This window comes from Neofelis nebulosa, chromosome 2 (assembly GCF_028018385.1).
Source record: "Neofelis nebulosa isolate mNeoNeb1 chromosome 2, mNeoNeb1.pri, whole genome shotgun sequence".
Classification (NCBI taxonomy): domain Eukaryota; kingdom Metazoa; phylum Chordata; class Mammalia; order Carnivora; family Felidae; genus Neofelis; species Neofelis nebulosa.
The window spans coordinates 139,883,406-139,899,760 of record NC_080783.1 but is presented as its reverse complement, the minus strand read 5'-3'; the positions used below and the strand labels follow the sequence as shown (position 1 = coordinate 139,899,760).

Sequence of the window (16,355 nt, the reverse complement as noted above, 5' to 3'; positions counted from 1 at the left end):
GCTTTATTGAGATAAAAATTGATATATTGTGTAAATTTAAGGTATATATTGTGTTGATTTGACACACTTACGGATTGCAAAATTATTTCTACCATAGTATATGTGCTGTCAAAGTTACCAGTTTTGTTTATTCTCATATCTTTTGTGTTCGCCTTCCTTTTCATTTATCATGCTGAGTTTATATTCCTATTCATCTGCCAGTACAGCTTTTTCAAACTGTAAAACAATGTAGTAGTATTTGTTATTGTTACTTAACAATTATTTGCCTTTGTATAGGTTTTTTGACCCCAGATAGGTAGAAATACTATTTCCTTACTGGTGAATCTATCATAGTAGTAATATTCTAGTATGTATATTTTTTCACATTTTAAAATCTCAGAAATTAAGATGTGTCTTAAGTGTCGTTGATTTGTCTGGTTTAATTAGTAGTATTTTAGAAGTTATGCTACTATGAAAAAGACTTAATATATGTCCTGAATATTTCTCCTTTAAGATTGTATTAGAAATAATAAACTTTACAGGAGTTCTTTTGGATAATCTGGTAATCCCCTTGCTGAGGTTTACTGGGTACCTTTTTTATGGAGTGAATAATGTTAAGTTGAAGTTTTATTGTTATCTAAAAGTTTGTTTAAAACATTTTCTGATGATATGAATCTGCCAAACTATATTTTGTTCTTTTGAAAATAAATTATGTTGCCTTTCTTCGTTTGTTCAATTATCTAGGTCCCAAACCTTAGATAATTGTTTTGAAGTAAATACCAATAGATACTTGAATTATAAACCGATAATACCTGGCTCATGGTAGGAGCTCCAAAGTATTTATTGAATGATTGTTAAATTTTATTTAATCTGTGTGTGTTGTAGAAAAAAATGAACTAATAGTGTAACATGTAGCAAAGTTTAAATGAAAATACGGAGTGTGTTTCTAAAGTGCTTATCTTTTAATTTTCAGCGTGCTCAAGCAGTTCTTCAAGCTGTGACAGCTGTCCAGACAGCAAATACGCCTCTTAGTGGCACCACAGTTAGTGAGAGTGCAGTGACTCCAGCCCAGAGTCCAGTGCTTAGAATAATTATTGACAATATGTACTACCCTGTAACACTTGATGTTCTTCACCAAGTAAGTTTAACTTAATTTTCATGTTTACCTATAAATTGGAGAAATAAACATAACAGTAGATAAATAATATTTTGATTTTAATTTTTTAACAGATATTTTCAAAGTTTGGTGCTGTATTAAAGATCATCACATTTACAAAAAATAACCAGTTTCAGGCTCTTCTCCAGTACGGTGATCCAGTAAATGCTCAACAAGCAAAACTAGTAAGTCTGGAGCTTGCTTTTTTTTTTTTTTTTTTAATAGATAGTGATCTTTTTCAATGGTGGGTACACATAAACACATATATTGCTAATGTTACTAATATGGACATAACTTGGCAATACCATGTAGCATTGTAGATGGCACAAATTGGTATCATTTACATACAGTTAGAAAAGCTTGGTATTTGTGATAGAAATGTTTATTTCTAAGGATAGTTCTGTCTATAGTTATCTATAATAATTGATTTCTGTTACTTTCCATTTTTGATTTAGGTCCAAAGTTTTATGCTCCTGAGGATATGGCAGGATATATTGTGCATGAACACCAGTAAAGATTTTGAGTGTTTTCCAGTGGGAGTTTCAGAGTAATTAATTTAGCTATCAAGACACTTGGGCTGAAATAATCATCACACATGTGGTTCAGATATTATGATAAGCTCTCAGTTTATTTAAGACTACAGTATATTTAATACTCTCTTTAAAGGCGTTTTTTTTTAAGACTGCTTTTTTGAATAGATTCCTGATCTGCTTTTTATTTCCATCATTTACGTTTTTTTTTGTTGTTGTTATATATGGAGGATAAGAAACTACTAAAAGAAGTAAAATACCTTCCCGTATCATGACCACTATTGAAAACTGCATATCATATCTTTGCTACCAACTGCCTTAATCTTCTATTTGTGTATCGTATTTAAATCTACCTTTGCTCTAGCTCTTTAACGTCTTGTGCCATGTTATCTCATTGTGATTATTATTCTGTTGTTAAACGATCAAATACTCATTATTAAACCATTACATCAGCTGTCTTATCTTCCTTTACCTTCTGTCTTACCTCTTTTTTTCTCCCTTTTACTCATACTTTCAAATAATTATGGTCTGTAATACTTCAGTGCTTCCTCTAGATCAGGATAGATTGTATTGAACCCAGACCATTTTTGATTGTTTCATTGTGTTTCCAACTTCAGCATGTCATTTCGGAAGCAAAAATAGCTTCAGATATTTTTGCTATACCGTTTATATTGGCATAATTGAAATGTTTACCAAGTGCTGTTATCTCGTTTTTTTCCTAATATGTAGTCAACAGAACAGGAATTACTCTTGTGTTATAAGGGGATGCTAATATTTAAAGAGGTAAATTACTTACAATGTTCACTATATGTAAGGTAGACATATTTTCAGTCTGATTTTCTCCAGTATGTTGCTACTCACTTGTTCTTAAGTTACATGATCTAATCTTATTATATTTTCCTTTTCAGGCATACATTAACACTTGGGATTCTTTTTTCCAAAAATACTGATTTCTCTTTACATGTCCCTGACCTCTAACTTTGGAGATATTTTATATTTAAAGAGTAACCAAAATCCATGTGGTATGAGGTTTGATCAGTAGCATACGGTCTAGAAGCCAGGATGTTTATGGCACTTTTCACAGCTTCCAAATATTTAAATATAGTGCATGTTTTTCTTTTTTTTTTTTTTTTTTTTTTTTTTTTTAAATTTTTTTTTCAACGTTTTTTATTTATTTTTGGGACAGAGAGAGACAGAGCATGAACGGGGGAGGGGCAGAGAGAGAGGGAGACACAGAATTGGAAACAGGCTCCAGGCTCCGAGCCATCAGCCCAGAGCCTGACGCGGGGCTCGAACTCACGGACCGCGAGATCGTGACCTGGCTGAAGTCGGACGCTTAACCGACTGCGCCACCCAGGCGCCCCTAGTGCATGTTTTTCTTAATGTGGAATATTTTTTGTCATCCCTTCTGATGGATAGGGGAGAGTATTTGGTAGAAGGCAATGGAATGGAATTTAATTTGAAATTACACTGCATTTGGGGTATAATCCAATGGGGAAAGTAGTTTATGTGTTTTGTCTGAGGTAATCTATAGTAATGAGAACAAAAGATTGTACTTTAATTATGTTATCAGATATTTGAGGTTTAAATTTAACCAGTCGTCTGTGTAGGATAATAAGCATCAAATATTTGTGAGGGTTGCACTCAATCATGTCTTCTCTATAAAGATCTACAGTTGTAATTCCGAGGGAGTTATTAGGTAATTATTTAATATTCATTATTTAACTATTCTTGTATCTGAACTGAACATCATTTCACTTATTAGAGAAGGAAAAAAGAGGTCGTTTCCCGAACTTGCTTGCCCCATTATCTTGTAATCCAGATTCCTTGTTAAAACATATACTTTTGATGACTCTAGTAATCTTTCTTCATGCCTGTATCCAGACTGTTGGGTGTAGCTAGAGAATATCTTGTAATCTAGCAGTTGATACCAGTTGAAGTTTATCAGCATTAATTACAAATAGGCCCTCTATTCTGCTTGACAAATGTCACCACATTTCTCCAGCATGCTGTCCCATTTTTCACAAAGACTGTATCAGAAAATTAGTCTACCAACTCTCTTCACTCCTCCTTATGAGCTTGCCTACTATTTCTCAGAAAAAATAGAAGGTATCGGATGGAAACTCCCATCAGGTTTTCTCACAAAATCCACTTATACCACACCTATCGTTCTCTTCTAATAAAAGGCATAGATAACTTTAGGACAAGTAAACACCAGATCCTGTCTTCTTCTCCCCTTCAAGAGACTTTGCACTATCGTTCATCCCCTCTTTCTCTTACATTTTTCTCTGTGTTGGCTACTTGTCAGCAGTGTCACAAGCATCATCAAATTTCTCTCATTTTGAGTGAATTTACCCTGAACTCCACACATGTATCACCCTTTCTCCTCCCTTTTCATTTATAGCCAGACCTACTAAATAAGCTCTCTGTTTGCTGTGTATACTTTTTCCCTTTTTATTTCCTCACCTGCTATAATTTGGTTTCAGCCCCGATTTACTGAAATTATTCTTCCCAGTGTCCCCAGGATCACTACAGTAGGTAAATCTCACCAGCCTTATTCAGTCCTTACCCTCTAGGTACCTTTGATACAGCGTGAGCCATTCTCTGTCTTAAAATCTTCTCTTCTCCTGGTCTCAACACTTCTTTTTTTTTTTTAATTTTTTTTTTTTCAACATTTTTTTATTTATTTTTGGGACAGAGAGAGAGCATGAACGGGGAGGGGCAGAGAGAGAGGGAGACACAGAATCTGAAACAGGCTCCAGGCTCCGAGCCATCAGCCCAGAGCCTGACGCGGGGCTCGAACTCACGGACCGCGAGATCGTGACCTGGCTGAAGTCGGACGCTTAACCGACTGCGCCACCCAGGCGCCCCTCAACACTTCTTGCCTAGATATGTTCCACCTCTCTTTGTCTCATCATATCCTTTCCCTTCTTTCTGCCTGGGGGACTTCACCTGTTCCCATAGCTCAATTATACCTTCATGACTGTGACATGCCCACGTGGCTCTTTCTAGCTCAGATCTCTTCTGAGAGACCCAGACTAGGAACTTAGTGGACCATTAGGCACCTTCAGACTTAGTGTGATCAGTTCAGCTCCTGTCACCCTCCCACTCAGCCTTTCTCCCCCCCCCCCAAAAAAAAAAAACCCAAACCCTTCCTCACCTGTGTCAGTAAAAAGCTCAGGGTATCGAATTCCGTGTCAGTAACAAGCCAGAAAACATGTCTTTTATTCCTCTTCCTTTCATCCTACCACCAAATCTTATTCTCATCCTAAATTTCTGTTGAATCTATCCTTTTGTCTCCCAGCTCTCTTGCACACCACCCTCGTCTAAACTAGGTGTTATTCAAAGTGCTGGTCTCTGATGGTACCAGGAGCGTTGGCCAAAATACAAGTCAGCATACTTCTAGTAGTGTGTTTAGTGCGCTGTTAATACAGATTCTGACACACTCCTTTTCATGCAGAGTGATTTGGACAGCTAGTCCAAGAATCCCAGAAGGCCTCTGACTCACCTCACCACTTTGAGTTCTTCCTCTACACTTATTTTTCTCCCGAGCACTAAGGATGATTCAACATAAAGTCCTATTACTTCCATTCTCAGTGCCCTTCAGTGACTGGCTTTTGTCCTTAGTGTAAACTTCTCAGTCCTTAACATGGCTTACAGAACTCTAAAGCAGTCCTCAGTGTTTGTCTTTCCAATCTCATCTCTCTTCTTTTAACTAAATTGGAATTTTTTTAAATTTTTTCATTTTATTTATTTTAGAGAGAGTGCGTAGGTGGGGAAGTGGGACAGAGGAGGAGGAGAAGGAGGAGGAGGAGACAGAGAATCCTAAGCAGGCTCCATGCTCAGCACAGAGCTCAACACGGGACTCATTTCCACAACCCTGGGATCATGACCCAAGCTGAAATCAAGAGTTGGACACTCAAGTAACTGAGCCACCCAGGCACCCCAACTATATTGGACTTTGTAAAATAGCTTGCATATGCTGTATTTTCTCTGATTTCTCAGGCTTAGAACCTGATGTTTCATTTGCTTCTACTGCTTTCTCTTTGTCTTTTTATGTCCACCTCTACCTGTCTTCCTCTTTCAGGTTTAGAAGTCTCTGAGAAGTCTTCCGTAAACTTCCAGCTACATCACATCCCTTCCTTTGTTCTCACTACCACACATCAAATTTGTAATTACTTGTGAGATGTCTATATTTTGTTTTCCTATAAGTTATATAAGAGTGGGTGGCTCTTCTGCTTTGTTCCTAGAACATATATTCCTAGAACACAGCACGGTGTATAGCACATTGTAGGTATTAGAACTTTCATACTGTGTCACAACTCTCCTAGCACTTGCGGAGAACATCACCTGCTGTGCTACAGATCTCTTCCTGTTTTGCAGTCATTCTTGTATATCTCAGTATACTACAAAATGAATTGGTTCTAAACTTTGTAGTTCAGTTGCCACATTTTTTAAAAAGTTGTTTTAATGTTTATTTTTGAGGAAGACAGAGTGAGCAGGGGAGGGGCAGGGAGAGAGCGAGAGACACAGAATCTGAAGCAGGCTCCAAGCTCTGAGCTGTCAGCACAGAGCCCAACATGGGGCTTGAACTCATGAACCATGAGATCATGACCTGAGCCGAAGTCAGGCACTCAACGGACTGAGTCACCCAGGCGCCCCTCAGTTGCTACATTTTTATGCTTATTAAGACAATGAAGGCTATGTAAAAAACAGATTAACAGTGGAGCATTAGTGAGTGTTGGAAAAATTCAACAATCTCTTGAATTTGTCCTAAGGTTCATATATATTTCAGTCCACTCTTCAAAAGTCTGCAAAAAAAAAAAAAAAAATGCTGGTCTACTACTAAAGTACTATAGTTCTAACTATATACATATAATGGATCTTGGTCTGTGTAAACATCAGGCTTAATCTACTGATCTATTATCAGAAGAACTTTTTTCATTTTCATGGTGATTTAGCTAAACATTCTTCATTTCTGAACTATTGTTTTATACAGTAAATGTTTATTCTTCTAATGAAAAATTAATATATTCCCTTGTTCTTTAGTTTCTTCTAGGCTTATATCCAGCTGGAGTAGCAATTGTGATTATATAGGAGCAGGAAAAAAAAACCCATAATAATCATAACAGCAGCATGGTCTTTTGTAACTCACATTATACTTACACATACGTGATCTTTTGTTTAATCCTCAAAGTAACCTGTGAGGATCATGGCAGCCATTACCATCTTTGTTTTCCAGATTAAGAAAGATCCTGATACTCAGAGAGGTTAAGTAACTTGCTCAATATGACGTAATTGAATGTAGACTTTCAGCTCTAGAGCCTGTACTCTTCTATTCCAGAGCTTTCCTGGGATGATGTTGGATTTTCTAATTCAAGTTATTTTGATTCAGGTTGAACACCTCAAGTTACAGAAATAATAGTTTTTGCCCCATTTTATGGGACTTGCTATTATGCCTTATAGTGATACTTACTTGGCTTGAGGCACTTCATAAAATGTGTCATCAAACAAAAGTTACCTTACAAAATTCTAACAATTCTTCTAAGTACTGCCATCCAGCAAAAAATGTGTATAATAAAATTAAAGTATTATGCAGACTATTATGGTATGACTTTGACAGGACTGTCATCCTTGTTTTAATAATTTTTTTAAATTATTTGCAGATATTTTGAATTAAAAGCATTAGCAAATGTGTTCAACTGGTTGTATTTTAGATTTAAGTAGCACTTTCTATTTAAAGAAGATAGTATTTGTGGAAACAAATAATGTACAGCTGGGATAATGAAGAATGATGCATGATACTTGGTCCCTTTCCTGGTGCCTTTTATGTGCAGGTCTTCAATATTGGGTTTTATTGTCGAAATCCTATTTCTTGCTAATTTTCATTCCTTAAGACTGCTGATATACTTTATTCACTTTTACAGGCCCTAGATGGTCAGAATATTTATAATGCTTGCTGTACACTAAGGATTGATTTTTCCAAACTTGTGAATTTGAATGTAAAATACAACAATGATAAAAGTAGGGATTATACTCGACCTGATCTTCCATCTGGGGATGGACAACCTGCATTGGACCCAGCTATTGCTGCAGCATTTGCCAAGGAGACCTCTCTCTTAGGTATGATTTTTATTGTCTATACCACTTTTCTCCCATTTTGCCAAATGGGAAAGTGCCTATTAAAACTACAGTAAGTATAATAAATCCTCCATTTTGGAATTTAAGAAATTGTGTTAGGTTATTATTATTTTTTTTTTTATGATGCATATGAATGCTGTTGGGAGAAAAGCTTAAAGTGTTAATTACAGTTCTATCAGCTATATTCCTTTCATCATCCTCAGTTTCTCTGTTAAAAGAAGAGCTCTAATAAAGAAATACTGTTGAGTTATTTACACGTTAAACTTGATTACACACTATCTTGGTCTATGTCTAGAGTCTTTGTCCATATTCTTTAGTCTTTAGCAATTCTGATTGCTTTAATTTAGTACTGCACAGAAACAGTGAAAAGTGAACAGGTGAAACATGTAATGGGATTAGTCATATGGGTTTTTTCAATGATATTATAATCTGTCTCTTAAAAAACAATTTAAACGAAGAATTCGCTATGAAAATTTATTCTGGTATTCACATTTTGTCTCAATCATTTATATTTCACCTTGTTCTACAATGGATTTGAGTCACCTCCCATAAAAAAATGCAAAAATTTGCAACAACTAGTTGATGGAGTAAAGATGAAGATAATAGGGAATGAAGAATAAGGGAAAATGTTACTTTGTAAGTAAAATGAGTGATTTATAACTTAGGATGAAATTTTAGTTTTATTTGCTGTGTTTCAGAAATTCTTGACATTTGATATTTGTAAGATTTTCTTTAAATCAGAGTGTGTCCATATGGAACCCAAGATTGAGGAGTTAAAAACTAGCTCTTACAGTTTAGTTTGTGTCCCTCAGTCAGAAAAAGCATATTATAATGAAGTAATTCTTAGAAATAGATTTATATTTATTGTGGATATGTAACAATGGTGTTTTCCATTGAAAGTGCAGTATAGGTGATACATCTGTGAACAGAGACACCCTAATGCACAAGAGAAGCAGTTGACATTTGAAATTAATTCTGGTGACTTCAGACCAAACTGACCCTTTATTCTAATGTTCTAACACATCTAGCACAAGCCCTGTCTATCATGACTTTAACAGAGTCTTAAGGTTGGTAATATTTTTTTCTGACAGAATCTCTATCACAGTGTGGGCCTACTTTAAGCCTTTACTCCCTTAACTTGGCTTCTTAAATTATTTCGTAATGTACCATTTTAAAGGTAAAGGCAAGAGTGAGACAATGAGTGATACATGATCTTTGATTATAATCATTACTATAGATTCTTCAATTCTTTACTGATAGAAATGATATGATTTTTACAGAAGAGAAAACATCAACATTTATCGAGTAGCTTCTAGGTCCTAGGCATTCTACTAGGCACTGTTCAGTCACATTATTTAATCCTTAAAATAACCAAAGCAGATGACGTCTCTTTTTTGAGAAGTTTAAAAATTCACATGGAACTCGTTGAACAATTTAAGGGTAAAATACCAAGAAATTCCAGCTAGTGACAAGCATAGGACCATAACAATCAGTTCCTTGGACTCTTAAGGAGTTTGTGTGTGTGCTCATTTGGGTATAGTTAGATGTGCCTCTGTGTGTTTGGATTCTGGATGGAATACAGGTTAGAAGTCATGAAGATTCTTCTAGGGAGTTCATCACTGTTTTCCTTGTAACCTCATAGCCCTGATGAAATTTTTTTTTAAGTAATAGTAAAACATTTTTCTCATAAATATGAAGCACTGGCATAACTAACTTGTGTCTTCCTCTGTACTTTCATTATCCATTTTTCAGGTATTGTGTATTTTTGCACTAAAAGCATATGAGTAAAGTTCACTCCTTAATAAATAAATGTGGCTACTGTCTTCTCCTTCGCTCTGTTTTGACTATTTTAATATATCTTTGTTTCTGCACCCCTGCTTGATAAGGAAAAAGGAAATGTTTTGTAGTGGAAATATGTGAATTCACCTTTTACTAAATGATTTCATCGTTTATCTATTTCAGTGGTTTTGGATTTTGTTATAACTGGGTTTTAAGTATCCCCAGATATTTTTTGAATGTTAGGGGAGTTACAAGATTCAAAAATCAGATAATGGAATGGACTCTGATAGTTTTGATCATTTACAAGAGGTAACCACTGTTAATATTTTTGCTCTTATTTTCTATGTAAATACGTATTTTTGTACAAAATTAAAATCACACTGCAGTTTTGTGATATGTTCTGTTATAATTGTTATTTTGTAAGAATTTTTTTGAAAACTAATTTTAATATTTTTGAAAGTACCTTTGTTGGACATTGAATCTTCTTCTATACTTTTTATTAGTATATATGGCATGTGACAGATACCCTGTACATAACTTTTTGTCTTTCAAATTATTCCCTTAAACTAGATGCCTAGAGCTAGAATTACTAAATCAAAAAAAGTGTTAAAGACTCCTGATTCTTACTGCAAATTTCTTTCTAGAAAGGTGATATTAAACTAATATGAATGGGGGGCGCCTGGGTGGCTCAGTCGGTTAATCGTCTGACTTCGGCTCAGGTCATGATCTCACGGTCTGTGAGTTCGAGCCCCGCGTCGGGCTCTGTGCTGACAGCTCAGAGCCTGGAGCCTGTTTCAGATTCTGTGTCTCCCTCTCTCTCTGACCCTCCCCCGTTCATGCTCTGTCTCTCTCTGTCTCAAAAATAAATAAACATTAAAAAAAAAAAAAACATATGAATGGTATATGAGGCTGGCTATTCCACTTTTTTCCCTACTAGCATTGAGTATTTTTTTTTTATTTACTGGATATTAATTTGATAAGAATGTGTCAGGTTATTATTTTAATTTTTTATTATGAGCTAGCTTGTAATTTTTAAATGCTTATTAGACAGAAGTCTCTGAATTGGTTGTCTTTCTCTTGGGATGTACATGTAAAGTGTGTTTTAAGGTTATCCATATTTCATATAAGCTGAGTCTTCAGCTTGATTCACACAGTATTTTACGCTAGCCAGTTTATAGAAAAATTATTTTTAAATTTATCTCAATCCAAAGATATCTCTTTATCGGACATGAAGTTAATTTTTTCCCCCACATTGGTGGATATTGTCATCTTTATAAGGAGCCACTTACTATTTTGCCTTTTATAGTAGCTTTCAGGCACCCTTTATAGCAACATCCAATATTACTTTAGTAAGGTCATGCCCTCTGGAATGGTAACTAAATCTTTTCTATGTTTATTTGCCTGCAATGATATTTAATGTCAGGTGACTTCAACATACAACAAACTGGTATTGATGGTATTGATCCATTTCCTGCTGAGACTTCCTCAAGCAGTACTTGTTCAAAATGAAATAATTGATAGATGACCCTTTATTTCGAAGATTCGGTAAGAACACAAGTACTAAATATTTTCTGCAAATATTTAGGGAATTCACTTTACCTCGTATAATTTTATATCTAAGGATTTGGCTGAATTCGGAATCAATATTATACATTTTAATTGGTTTATTTTACATAATGGTTTATTAAGACTAGCATTTATACTTGGCTTCTCTTTTTCTTTTAGTGCTAGGGATTACAGTGTCTCAGGGTCTCAGAAAATGTACTTCTTTCAAGAAGTGAGACCTAATGCTTTGTAAATAATTAGAAATCTGACATCTAAATACATAATCACAAATGCAGCAGACTATTAGTTATTCACGTATTCTACTTCAAAGAAAAAGGTGATAAAAATCCTTGAGATTATAAATTGAGATGTCGTTACTATGATCATTTTATCATGTTTAAGAAGTGTATTTAATTTATTAAGGGGTGGATCACTTTTAGAAAAATTGCTGGAAGTAATTTTTCATGATCATGTTGTCTACATTTAAAAAATTAGGGAAGGTACTGTGTACAAAGAGTACTTTAGAGCTTTCCATGCGTTTTGAGTTGAATAAAGTAATTGTCATCCATTTCTTCATATGGCCTTAACAAAAGTCAATACAAAACTTTTTATACGAAATCTGTTGATGTCAAAATAATTGATAATTGAGGACCGATCTAACAAACATTTGTTCATAAAGGTAAATCTGTAGTTCTGTAGGACAGTGTCTCTCAAATTTTTCTGCATGTGGAAATCACCAAGCCCTACCCTTACACTGAAAATAATGAGGAGTGTGTCCCAGTAGTTTGTAGTTTTTCAAGATCCCAAGATGGTTTTACTGTGTAATGGGAGTTGATAAATACAGAGAAAAGTTAGTAATTTTTAGATGCTAAATTTAGCTTTTTAGCAAAGTTAACAGAATTCTCAAAAAAAATTCTTTATAGCTATTGAACAGTATTTTAATACTTTGTTTATTCATGCCAAATAAATATATTTTGGCATTTTTCTGATAGAATGTTGTCTAGCTGTTAAATTGAGTTTTTTTCCTGTTTGTGATGCATAAAATCAACAAGTAAACTTTAAAATATTCTTTTAAAATTATTTTTAAGTAATTTCTGAAAGCTTTTGTTATTTTTGAATGGGTTATTCATATGGTAGGTTTTAAAAACTTTTTACTATCAAAGATTTCAGTCATCATATACCAGTATAGTGAATCCTACATTCCCATCATCTTGATTCAATAGTTTCCACACTTGTTTTATCTGTTCATCATTTTTTCTATTGTATTTTGAAGCAAATCCTTGACATCATGTCATGTCATCTCAAACATTACCATAATATCTTTAAAATAATGACATTTTCTTACCAAACCATAATATGATTATCACACCCATCAAATTTGACAGTGACTTCTTAATGTCATTGAATACTCAATCCATCTTCAAATTTCCCCGGTTTTCTCAAAAAAATGTATTTTAAGAGTTGCTTTGTTCAGAGTATCCTCTCGGGCCATATATGACATCTGGTTATTTCTCTTAAGACCCTGGTAATCTGTACTCTCCTTCATGCCCACCCTCAGATCCATTGACTTAATGAGGAAACCTAATTATTTTGAGAAAGTCCTACAGTCTGGATTGGTGTGGCTCTTTTTTGTAGTGTCATCTTAACTTGTTTCCATGTGAACCAGAAGTTAACTCCAAAAGCTTGATTAAATTTAGATTCTGTTATTTCTATTTCTCAAGAATATTCATAGGAATACTTCATAGGTGTTCTTGTTTCATATTGTATGTCTATTGGAAGCATAAAACATCTGGTTATCCCACTTTTAGTCATGTTTCAAAATAGATTGTAGTTTAGGTGTTATGATCCTTCATTATATAGATCTAATGGTTTGAGAATCCACCAGTGATTGCTGCCTTAATTTATTCTATATGGGGGTTGCAAATGTTGCCTTCCTCCTCCCCATTCACATATCCCTTTCCATTAATTAGTTGAAAATCTTTGTAGAATTTTCCTTCATCAACTAAGGCTGTTTACCTTATAATTGGTTTGTTCTAGACAGTTTTAAATTCTTGCATTTATTTACTAGTTTTAGGTGGAAGAAATTGATGCCCAGCTTTTGTTTTTTGTTAATTATTTAAACCAGTTTATGAATGGGTACAACCTAGATTCTTCCCAACTTCTGCTTTAAACTTCAGAAACTGTAGGTTGCTTCCTGGTTCTGGTAGCCCCAGAGTGGTTTGAGATAATGGCCTTAGCCCAGAGGTGAGCAGTTTTATTTATGTAATAATAATTTTTTATTTTGGTCGTAGCCAGTGGCCTAAAAAAAGAAAAGGGTGGTGGTGGATAAGGACTAAACAGAGCTAATTAAAATTTAAATACGTTTCTCCCCCAAAATAATACATCACCCTAAAATAAAGAACTGGGAAGCATTAGTGTTTCCTTACTAAATACCAAAAGAATATAAATCACTTCTCCTGCAGCTACTTATGAGGGGAAAAAAGACCCGCAGATATGAGTGTGAGTTGTTTTCTCAAAGGATTAACATCCCTTAGGTGTTCTTTTCCTTGTATCTGTGGGTATATGCAGTCTGTTTATACATTTTTAATATGGTTCTATAAGATATGCAGTAAAAACAAACATCTTTTATGCAACATTGCAATATGCTGTTTCAGTAGGGTGATGAGGGGGAAAACTACAAATCCAGACAAATTGGAAATTAATTAGTATGTCGCAATGAGCAATAGACCAATACTCATCTATTTTCTTATAATATATTTAAGTGATGCCCATGTTTTCCCATGTGTGGTTTTAAAATAAGATACTCATTATTGTCTTTTAGATATTACTTAATAAATTTAGGTTGTTACAGTATCCTCCAAAGGTGAATGCTATTTAGAAATTCTTGTGTGTGTTTTTTTTTTCTGAACCATTCAGTAGCCTCAGAGCTTAGTCTGATTTCATTTAATTATTATGATGTAGGCCATTAAGTAGACTTTTTTAAAAAGATCCTTGTGGAAAGGAGTCTTGAGGATACTTTATACCACTTTCTAAGAAGTGGGGTCTTTTTGGATGATGGGTATTGACAAGAGATAAGCTGTTTTTTTCCTAACACTATTTGCTTTCCCTAGAAAAATATGGCTCCACTGTCAAAATGCCTAGATCTTTTGGGTAATTCCCATGATAGGAATAAATATTTAGAAAATTATTAGTTTAAAAGTAGTTACTTAGATTCCACCTATTTTGCTGCAGTTCTTCATTTCATTTATTTTGTAGCAAAAATATTTGAAATACCATGGCTTAGAATGAAATTGTCTGATGCATATGGATACTAATCACTAGCCATTTATTGAATATGCGTTATGTGCCAGGCATTGTTCCTAACCCTTGTGAGTTAGTCCTCACATTGTCCGTAAATGAAGTTAACCCTTAACTGTCCGCCTACTTTATCGATTTAGAAACTGGAATACAAAAAGATGAGCAGTTTGCTCAGATTCTTATAATTAGTGGGTGGCTGAGGTATTCAGGGATGCTGGCAGTCTGGCTCCAGAGTTCATACTCCTAACAGATAATTGAATAAAATATGCAGTAGACTAGTTGGGCCTCTTAGTCTGACTAAACTCCCCCCCATGGAGTTAAAATAGAATAATGTCATACATATAGTAAATATGTAAGTCTTACAGTTTTAATTTCCTTTTTGTCCCTCCTGTACTAAGGTGTTTTGTGTTGCCAAGACATTGGCTTTTTGTTGCCCAGCCCATTAGGTGTTGGACCTGGTTATTATATGATTGTAAAAACAAAAGTATTGTTCATATATCCGTTCAAAAGTGGATCCAAAATAGAGATGTATGTATCATGGAAACCAAAATATAGCAAACTGAATTTGTATTTTTATGTTTTTACAAAATACACATTAAAACTTAAATACCAAAATCTTAATTTTAGCAAAGCCTGTCTATAATATTCCATTATAAGACTGAATTATAGCAAAGAAAATTCTGGTCATAAAATCAAGCCAAATAACTCATTTACTGCAGACACATTTGCAAGTCATCACCCAACAAAGATTAAGATAATTACAAGTATACACACATTCTAGAAATATTTCCCAGAAATATGAAACTACATAAATCTTTAAAGTGTATCGGTGAATGTCATGACATCAAAAATTTTTTAAAAACCATATAATTAGAAAAGCAGTATTTTATCATATTAGACATAAACCATAAATCACACGAAAATACCTGTTCTAATTCACTGTCCCATATCTTTGGCTTTCTCATTTCATTTCTGTCTTAACATCTAAGAAGTAAGAAACTACGGTTGAACATGCCTATCTCCCTATGTGTGCATTCTTAGAAAATGATCCTGAGTCTTTGGATTATTGAACTATCCTCTATTTTCTCAGGGCTGAATTTTTAAAATATTAATTTCTCAGTCTTTAAGATGTTTCTTTTAGAAAAGAAGTAATGAGAGCTGAGATAGAATTAAGTCCCAGAATTGATTGTAGTGTATTGGCTCAAGATTATAGTGAAAATGCTGGATCCTAAAAAATAAAGAGGTACTTGTTTAGATCACTGTGAGAACTACAAGGGATTATTGTCAAGCTCACACAGAAATGGGGGGGCGGGGAACAATGTAGGAGCAGAGCTAGAACCAGAACTGAAGTTGTCATTTGTGTAGTCTATATTCTTTCCTCTCACCATTGTGTTTTTATGAAAAAAAAGGAAAAGGGGAAACAGATGAAGGAAGGGAGGACTTCTGAAATTGGTTGGAAAACTTAAGGGGATTCTGATCTCAATTCTAGACTTTCTGAACTTAAGTCTAGTGGATTTGTAGAGAACTCTTGAAAATAGATGAGGAAGTCAGCTGATGTTAAATAACAAAATGTTTGTGAATCAGTTTTGGGGTATGTTATGTGTTCTGTGTTCACTCTAATACTTAAGCACATGAAAGTTTAGCCAGAGTACAAGATTGGATTTATCCAAGTCTGGCACTGAAGAATATCAAAGAAATTTAGGCTACATTGTGAAGTCAAGTCCAGGAAGAATAGAAAGGGCTAAAATAAATAAAGGCCACAAGTGGATTCAGTGGTTGTATGGGGTAGAATTGAGAAAGATGGAAGAATGAAGTCGGGAAAGGAGATTTAAATGTTAGAAATGGATGGCAAAACAAAAAGAAAAAGATGTAGTGAGAGAAGTTGCTAAAATGGATTGATGTAAAAATTATCAAAGAAGTTTTAAAGA

The 16,355-nt window shown here is 34.4% G+C and overlaps 1 protein-coding gene across 6 annotated transcripts in view; it reads left to right on the top strand.

Moving 5' to 3' along the window:
* The window catches only part of PTBP2 (polypyrimidine tract binding protein 2), an 82,718-nt gene that overhangs the window by 49,101 nt on the left and 17,262 nt on the right, over positions 1-16,355 (top strand). For all 6 annotated transcript variants that reach the window (XM_058716467.1, XM_058716466.1, XM_058716465.1 and 3 more), the window contains 3 exons: positions 953-1,117; positions 1,210-1,320; positions 7,593-7,788. In XM_058716467.1, coding sequence (XP_058572450.1) covers positions 953-1,117; positions 1,210-1,320; positions 7,593-7,788 — 472 coding nt within the window. The remainder of the gene's footprint in view (positions 1-952; positions 1,118-1,209; positions 1,321-7,592; positions 7,789-16,355) is intronic.